General features: G+C 42.4%; 1 protein-coding gene across 1 annotated transcript; it reads left to right on the forward strand.

Moving 5' to 3' along the window:
* The first annotated feature begins 1,336 nt into the window (after positions 1-1,336).
* zbtb1 (zinc finger and BTB domain containing 1) lies at positions 1,337-9,467 on the forward strand. The gene is made up of 2 exons (XM_084736782.1): positions 1,337-1,910; positions 5,523-9,467. The coding sequence occupies exon 2, from the start codon at positions 5,527-5,529 to the stop codon at positions 7,582-7,584; it is 2,058 nt and encodes a 685-aa protein (XP_084592908.1). The 5' UTR covers positions 1,337-1,910; positions 5,523-5,526; the 3' UTR covers positions 7,585-9,467.

A 9,467-nucleotide genomic window follows, 5' to 3' on the forward strand; every position in this document is an offset into this window, starting at 1 on the left:
AGTAATAATAATAATAATAATAATAATAATAATAATAATAATAATAATAATGATACAGCTCAGTTTCACATAAATGGTCATAAATTCCGTTGTTATAACAAAATGTTTTTTCTGACTATAAAATGATTTAACAACAGACTTTCTTCATTCTGACACGTTATCAATGTCGTTATAATAATAAATTATTAGATTCAGTGCAGAAGAACAGATGATCAGGTTTTATGGCCAGACAGATATCAGTCAGCTGATATTATCACCTGATATTGATCCAGCAAACATGAGACGTCTGGCTCAAGATCAGATTCAATATGTGGACATCTGACTGAAAGATTTCTGGACGTCTGAGGACATGACAGGTGCAGGGCATCTACATGAGACTAATGATTTTTTTTATTGAGCAAATAAATAAAACGCATAACTTATAAACAACATATTTATTGCTGTTAATAATAGAGAGAGTGACGAGTGAGAAGACGTCACAAAAACTTGAATCTTTTAAAGGTATCTTTCCTCAGAGGGCACATCACTGCTGGTACATATATGTTGTCCAATATGTTTTATTACAGAATATAATGCAGTTTTTATGGCCATAATTTTATGTTTATTCGATAATTTTTCAAATTCAAACTTTATTATATTTTCTCCACCGTTCTGCCATAAAAGCTCGATGTGGAACTGAGGAGACGACTGTCTGTTCCAGAGTGGTCTTCAGGTTGTAGGAAGTCTAATTTACATAAACAGTAGATGTTATTTTATATGAAGAGTTTGCAAAAAAAAAAAAAAAGTTAGAACAAAAACACTGAACAGAGACAAAGATCATCTGAGCAACAGTTCAATAAGAATATTGGAAATCAATAGTCAGTGGTCAATTCAACAAAGAGGCAAAATCTTTTGAGCTCAAACTGAGTGGACAGAGTGTTGATGAATGTCAATAACAACGAGAAACCCTGTGTTCTTTCTAGTACCTGTGACAAAACAAAAATAAAGGAACACAACATAATAAAACATTGGTGTTGTATGATGTTTATATGGGAGAATGCAATGATTGGTGGGACCTGCAGGGAGCTTTCATGATTGGTCAGATTTGTGGAAGAGTTGCAGTGACTCGACAAAATTGCAAGGTTGTGCAGAACTGTGCCTCTAACAATTTTTAATATCTTAAAATAGTCATTATTAAAGGAAAGAAGAAAAACATCAACAGGTGGACATTATTGTGTTGCTGTTTTTTATTTAGTTATTTATATATTAATTTACTGTTTCAGTGCCCTGATATCATTTTGGGCAACAAAGTTTATTATTAGTGCAAAATATTCTGCATCCATCACATGTAACCTTTGAAGAGCACTGCAAAATATGTAGAACAGTGTAATATAGTATTCAATTTCTGTATATTTAGTATAGAGAATATTGGCTGATATATCGAAATTTTATAGGTTTTTACTCCCTAATCTACCAATCAGGATCAGCCCCCCAAAATCAGGATCATTTTGTCCCTTGTATTAATTTGACTTTTTCATTTAATTTAACAAACTTCATTTCTATGTAACTACAGGAAGAGGAAAAGATAAAGACACAATTATATTCACAAGATTACGCGAACAACACACAAAATAAAAGGTATATTTAAAAAGAAAAAAGTTTGTTTTGTTTTGAAAGGCAGCATTTTGAGCGGAAGTCTTTTATTTTGTCTTCTTCGTGGTTCCTCGCTGTGTGCAGCCGCTTCACGGAGCGGCAGTCTGTGCGGAAGTTCTTTCATCCTGCAGGAGAAGAAGAAGAAGAAGAAGAAGAGGAGGAGGAGGAAGAGGAGGCTTCTCCTTCGTCTCAACTGTCCGCCTGAACACATCAGACCTCCGCTGAGGAAACTTCACTCCCGGGAACATCCACACACCCGCCGGCCTCCGGGACCCACGGTGAGTCCGCGGCGTTCTGTCCGGATCTCAGAGGCTCCTTACCGGGGAGAGTGCGGAGAAATCCCCGCGGCCTGGCCTGCTGCTGTCGGTGCTAGCTGAGTGCGGGTGGTAGTGCGGGGGTGGCGGGACTGTTTGCGGGAGAGATATCACTGTACACCGTCACGTGAGCCGCAGTTATAACAGCTACATCCGGCTGGGGTTTTCAAAATAAAGGTCTAAGTAACTACATGAGCCGATAAACGCGCCCCGGGAAGCCTCTAATGAAACTATTTACTTTATTTCCCGTACATATTCTAAAAAATCTAAAGTGTATTCGGCCTCTTCCCATATTTACAGTCTACGCAGCCTTCTGTGAATGATTTGCGCGTTTTATCTTTTTATTTTGAAGCTTTACCCACCCAGCTTTTCCTGTCTGATCGAGGCTAGCCGCTGTTAGCTTGACGCAGCTAACCGCCGGAGCTGTAATCTCCATTTTAGCTCGTCAGTGTGGCCCCGACCTCTCCCTTCTCTCCTCTCTTCACCCTTCACACGGCTGTCCGTCCGCCCGGTATCGGCTCTCTGTCGGCGGGTTTGTCGTCCGTTGACAGCCGGTGAACGCGTGAAGTCCCCCCGCACGGCCGCGGCAGGGCTGCGGGGGCGGACGGTGGGCTGAGAGCTGCTGCAGCTCAGTTACAGTAAACCGACCCACTGCGGCCGCCAGCGTCTTTATTTTCTGCGTTTTAACAGCAGAGTTTAGTTTGGCGTTAAAAGTTGATGAAACACAGTGAAGCAGGACTCTGTACGTGTGAAGCTTCTTTATGTTCAGTGTTCAAACATCTCAGTCTGTCTGTAACCTCATGATCACTGTTCTGTAAATATCAGGTCCCCTAATGTCATGTAAATAAGTGGTAATTATCAAATAATATATTTGAAATTTCTTAGAAATTACCCATAAATGACCTCCAGATTTCATGGTTATGTATGTGATAATTAGCAAGTACCATTTTCACGTGTATCATCCTGCTGAAATTATCATAATTATTATAGATTTAATGATTATTATAGATAGAAATTGACTGGAAGTAAACAGGTGTGATCTGTTGATGTTTGTAGAAATTAATGAAGTTTCATATAAGTTAAGTTCTTTTTTTTTTTTTTTTTTTTTTAATACACCCCCTGTTGATGTGATCATCGATTGAAACACCAGAAACCTTCAGCTAGTAATAAAACTGCTTGGTAAGCCTATGGGATGTTTACCCCCAGATTTCCAGCCAATTATCAACTAATTTAGTTGTAAATTACAAGAAATTTCAAAGAATTACTTGATAATTATGTGTTCAGCAGGAAATGAAGCATTTGTATGGCTGGTCAGTGAACAGTGCTTCACAATCCTGGAAATGGATTAAAAGAAATGAAGAAATTAGCAACTATTAAGTGCTTGTTTAGAAATTATTGACTAATGTCGGGGTAATATTACTTAAATTTGGGGATAATTTCCATGAAATTTCAGGTGTGATACTTGGTCATTATCACTTATTTACCATGAAATTTTGGGTAAATTTGCAATCAATTTCAAAGAAAGTTCAAATATGTGAAAACCATTACCACCTACTTGCATGACAATCACAGTTTGGAATTATCACATACTTAACATGAAGTCTGGAGGTAATTTGCAGGTGAATTCAGAGAAATTTCAAATATGTTGCTTTGTAATTACCACCAACTACATGAAAATGGTACTTGCTAATTATTACAGAATTAACTGTTGAATCTGGGGGTAATTTCTAAAAAATAATGTTATATACTACTTGGTCATTGCCACCTATTTACCGTGAAATTATGGGACCTGAAAATAAGAAGAAGAGTTAAACTGAAAATCATAAACTGGTCAGAGTCCAGTGGAAGAGCAGGCCTGCAGGGCTCATTAATAAAGCTTACCTGCTTTCCCCGGGCAGTAAAACGCCCTGTCACGCAGGTAAACCTTGTAACTCACCTGCTCGACTGGTGAAACAGAATTAAACTATTCAACTACTTTGATAATCAATTAATCTTTAAGGTAAAGTAAAAAAGCCTCTCACGTATGGAGATTTCCTGCTTTTCCTGTTGACCATCATGGAACCTAACTTTAGAAAAAACTGAACTGTAGTCTACGACAAGAGACAGATTATTTTTTGATCCTGTCTGAACTGTGTCATAAATCACACATATGATGTTTGTCGATTTAAACGATAATTTTGTTGTAAAACCGTTTTCAGACTTGAAGATTCATTATTAGAAAGACGACACACCTCAGTGACGTCACGACCTTCTGTCTCTCCCTGTCTTGTCTGTAAAATCATCATATGAATTGACAAACATCACATGTGTGTAATTCATGACAGTTCAAACAGGATCAAAAAATGTCCACAGACTACCATTCATATTTTTTTCCACCTGAATGGTTGCGACTTCAGCGCTCTATTAAAGTGATTTTTATTTCATTAGACATTTAAAGATCTTATCTTGGACTTTGAAAAACTGGGGATGGACATGTTTTGCAGTGTTATAGTAGACACTGCAGCCCACGGTTAAACATGGCAATTAAATTGAGCTTTCTTGTTTCATATCTCCTGATAAAACAATTTGTACAGGGGCAAGTAAAGATTTACTTTGGGCAAGTCTATTTCTGACCGGGCAAGTGAAAGAAACATCAGTGTTGAACCCTGCTGACATCCTGACAGCTGTGAATGTTACTGTTGCCTCAGTCCTGTATAAAAGAGCAGTTCTCCTTAATCCCAAATCTCGGTCTGTGTAAATGAACCGTTAATTTACTGTCACTCAGTGTCACAACATTAGTCCAACATCGCTCCAGCCTTCTGGAGGAGCCACATTAGCAGCATGCTAACTACTGATGCAGCAAAGATCAGCACTGAGTCAAAGCTGACAAGTGTACAGTAAGTGTTTGCATTTTGTTATCTGTTCACACTTGTGGTTTTTATTGTCTGCAGGATGTCACACTAAACTCATTCATTCATCTTTTCCCTTCATCACATGACTCAGCTCATAATACAGTTTCACAATCTTTGTACTGTGATAATATGTTTTTAATGAGATTAAAAACTAATCCCTGTGTCAATCTGAGGAGATTCGTGTTGAGCAACTGTAAATTGAATTATGATTATTATGTAATGGTCTCATTTCTCAAATCAAACTTAATGCAGCCACTTCTGTGCAAAACAAACTGCAATTAACTCTTCAGACTCTTCTTTCAAAGAAGCTGAAATCTAGGAAAAAAACTGAATTATTGAAACGCAAGTCCTGAAATTTGGTCGATGAAAAAAGTGTAAAACAATGTGTAAAATAATAATTCACTCTGAAAAGCCCAGAGATTTTAAAGAGTGACGGAGGGAAAAATTTTCTTCTATTTCTGATGAAACAGGAGCTAAACGACTAAAGTCAGATCTCTTAATTATTCTCGTCTGATCTTGATGAGTCATAGCAGGACTGCGAGTTGGTTCTGCCTCACTGAGCACAACCAGCCAAACGTTATGAAATCCTCTGCAACGCAATAAAAATCAACCACAGAGAAACCTCACAGCAGAAAGAATGCAGCCCTTTAATTTCTCTCTTCATGTCTTCCTCTGTTGTCTGCAGGGCGATGGCGAGGCCGAGCCACAGCGATCATGTCCTCCAGCAGCTCAACAACCAGCGGGAGTGGGGCTTCCTGTGTGACTGCCTCATCGCCATTGGTGACATCTACTTCAGGGCGCACAAGGCCGTCCTGGCGGCCTGCAGCTCCTACTTCAGGATGATGTTCATCCGGGACCAGCAGGGCGCGGGCCGTCTGGACCTCAGCAACATGCAGATCAGTGCGGAGTGCTTTGACCTCATCCTGCAGCTCATGTACCTGGGACGCATTGTCGTGGGGAGCTACGAATTTGAAGAGCTCAAGGCCTCCATGGCATACCTACAGATGTACTACATCCCGGACTCGCTGGATGATCTCAGGGACATCAGGAGCTCCAACCTCACCCCGTCCTCATCGGCCTCCTCCTCTTCGTCCAGTTCCTCCGTCGGACCCGCTGGAGGGAAAATGATGTTTGGTGTCCGCATGTACGAGCAGCAGAGGCCTGCTGGGCCAGAAGTAGAGCGTTTGCCAAAAGCTGTCAACAGCACTACTGCGCGTCCAGCTGTTCCAGCTACCGTCAGCAGACCAGTGGTGGTGGAGGAGGTGGTGAACCCTCCTCTGATAGTGGCACCACCAGTAGTGGATGGTGGAGTTGAGCAGCCGTGTGATTTGAGAAAGAGGTCAAGTGCCAGGAGTTCGACTCTCAAAGACCGTCCTCGGTTTGGCCGCACCTACACCTGTGATGACTGCGGTTTCGTCTTTAGCTGCGAGAAACTTTTAATCGAACACATCCTGACCTGCACCAACCGGAAGGCCTTTCATCAGCCGAGAGGTAACGCTGAAGGTGACAACGACTCCAGTAAAGCTGAGAGCTCCACCTCTGACAGCATAGAGGAACACAGGGTCATCTGTAAAGGCGAGGACGAGTGGCCCGAAGCTAAGGCCGACTCTGACCTCGCCATCAGGTCGGTGGCTGCCGGAACAGACAGCGAGCCTGGGTCGACTAGGAGCATCTCCATCAAGACAGAACCAGAAGAAAGCATATTCCCTGAGATAGAAATGGTTCGGGTTGGTGAGCACACCAACAGAGACTCAAGTGCACGGTTCAGTGATGGCACACGTAAAGACTTGCGGCGGGAGAAAACTGGATCAGACCGCGAACCAGAACCAGGTGTATCAGGTATAGATAACAGCAGTGAGCCTATTGAAGGTCACATGTCTAGCAGTGAAGATTCAGGAATCCCTGCAAAGCTTCGTAAGGTCAAAGACGAGAAGCAGGATGCCGACGGTGCCCCCTGTGAACTGTGTGGTGCTCTGTTAATGGAGGAGGACAAGTCTGCCCACTATCTGTCCAACCACATGGGACATATATGTGCCTGTGGGAGGTGTGGCCAGGTGCTCATCAAAGGCCGCCAGCTTCAGGAGCATGCAGAACGTTGCGGCGAATCCCAAGGCGGGGAGTCGGACTCCCATGGGGAGGATGAGGTGTCCCTGTTGGAGGAGCCACAGGGGATGGAGGAGGGCCTGCTGGAGGCAGCTGACCTAGCTTGTTCTCACTGCGGTTTGCTGTTCCAGAACGAAAGCCTGGCATTGGAGCATGCCCTATCCTGCCATGACCAAGAGCTGTTCCGTCCGGTGCTGTTGGAGGAGGGCGGTGAACCAGATCACCGCCGCAAACACTTCTGCAGCATCTGTGGCAAAGGCTTCTATCAGCGCTGCCACCTGCGGGAGCACTACACCGTCCATACCAAGGAGAAGCAGTTCACTTGCCAGACCTGTGGCAAACAATTCCTGCGAGAACGCCAGCTCAGGCTGCACACCGACATGCACAAAGGCATGGCACGTTATGTGTGCCCGGTCTGCGACCAGGGAACCTTCCTCAAGCACGACCACGTCCGACACATGATCTCCCACCTGTCGGCCGGGGAAACCATCTGCCAGGTGTGTTTCCAGATCTTCCCTGGTGGAGAACAGCTGGAGAAACACATGGATGTCCACCTATATATCTGCGGCGTCTGTGGAGAGAAGTTCCGCCTCCGTAAAGACATGAGGAGCCACTATAACTCCAAGCACACCAAGAGACTATAGGAATGATTCAAACTGTCCTCTGCATTTATACTAGTTTGTTACTAAAAAAGCCATAAATGTGAGAACAAATTATGCACTTGAACACCAAAAAGAAAACTTTTTAATCTGCACTTTTAAAGTATATGCATAACCTAACGGGCGTTCACACTGCGAGCAGCAGGGCTGATGATTGAGCGCACTGTAAAGACTCTGATGGCGACTGTGTAACAGTCTGCAGCTTTTTACTTTGTTAAAAGACATTAAGTAAACAGGAAGACTTGTGTCAGGATTTTATGAGATGCTTCTATCACCTGACAAAATTCAGAATCAATTTCTGTTGATGGAACAATCACATTAGGCAGGAAACGATCAAGTTTACCAAACTGTCCACAGCTACTGTTGGATGTAGACGCCCATCACAGCTAACCAGCTCAATAGCTAACTAGATGTATATTACTATTTAGAATATTTATGAATAAGTTGGGATTTTATACGCAGGATGATACATGATATTTGCATTTCAGGTAATTTGAAACATCAGTGAAAGATGTCTGTCTAAGCACCCAGAGAATGATTCTTTAAGCCATCCAAAAGCCCAAAGAAATAAAACCAGATGAAACAAGAAAATGAGCAGTTGCAACCAGTGTGCAAATGTCCCGTCAAGTAACTAATCTCATAATCAACAAACTATTTTAGTACTAGAATGTAAGAAAGTCAAGCTGGCAGATGAGAGACAGAAGAGAGTCGGACCTCCCGTCAGATGAACTCTGTTTTGTGACTTTTATATATTTTTAGTTGGTGTTTCTTAACATGTCAACAGGCCGGACGAGAATTATCCCACCATGTGTCTCCAGTTGTTTGGTTCATGATTGTGTTGCTCACAGTGTGAACGCACGGTAAGACTGGCAGTGAATTCCAAAAGAAATCAAAACTGGTGCATCCTCAGAGTTCTGTTGAGAAACCATCATACACTAGCTGTTGCTGCGGTTAGTTTAATAGCGTCCATCCCAGGGAGGGAGGAGCTTCAGAGTCCAAATGCAAACTCAGAAATATAGAACAACCACTATAACTATGGTGGTGAATGATTGTCCTGCATGCAGTATGGCGATTAAAGCGAAGACGCCCAGTTCAGTTTGTTTTTGGAGTGAACTGTCTGTCAAAGTGTCTGTCAGCATTTCGGAGGGCTGCAATGCCTCTAGCTTTGAGTCAACCTTTTCTAGCCTTGATGTCAATTTAATTCATCGAATACTAAAGTCTCTGAAGACGAAACACGTTGAGTTTTTCATGTTCTAGTTCGTGTGCACACTCAGTGGACAAAGACGGAATTCTGCTTTCTGATTCTTTGTTTTATGAGTTTGATATTACACTGATTCATACTCTTCTGCCCTTTTCCTTCAGCGACTGTTCGGCTTTACGTTTACCGTGTCACTATGACACAGCACTTGCTGTCCAACACACTCTGTGATTGGTGCCTTTACTGTAATGGTGGTGCATACTAGCAGCAGTGTGTTGTCTTTGTCTTTTTCCTTCCTGTCTTTTTCACAGTGATGCTTGTTGGGGGTACAGGTACAGTAAGACCCCCTTTTCCAGAATCAATATTTGAACATCACATTGTAAAAAAGACAGCAAAACACTAGAAGTGATCTGCTTATTGGAACCGGTGTGATGCCCATGTGCTGGACCAGACTGTGTCTTTAAGGATGTTTTTAAACCGGTGTTGTTCGGTCCGGTTGAATCTGACTGTCCCCCTTTTGTAGGATTTTGTTTCAGCAGATCTGAACACAGCAGTGGTACTCAGGTGCAGACTAAAACAGACCCTTTAGAGGAAGTGGTCCAGTCACAAAATAATTCTGCAGCAACTTGTTTGTGGTATGAACTTGATCTGACCTACAAACTGCAGGTTT

This window comes from Lutjanus erythropterus, chromosome 15 (assembly GCF_056507025.1).
Source record: "Lutjanus erythropterus isolate fLutEry1 chromosome 15, fLutEry1.hap2, whole genome shotgun sequence".
NCBI classification, from domain to species: Eukaryota; Metazoa; Chordata; class Actinopteri; order Lutjaniformes; family Lutjanidae; genus Lutjanus; species Lutjanus erythropterus.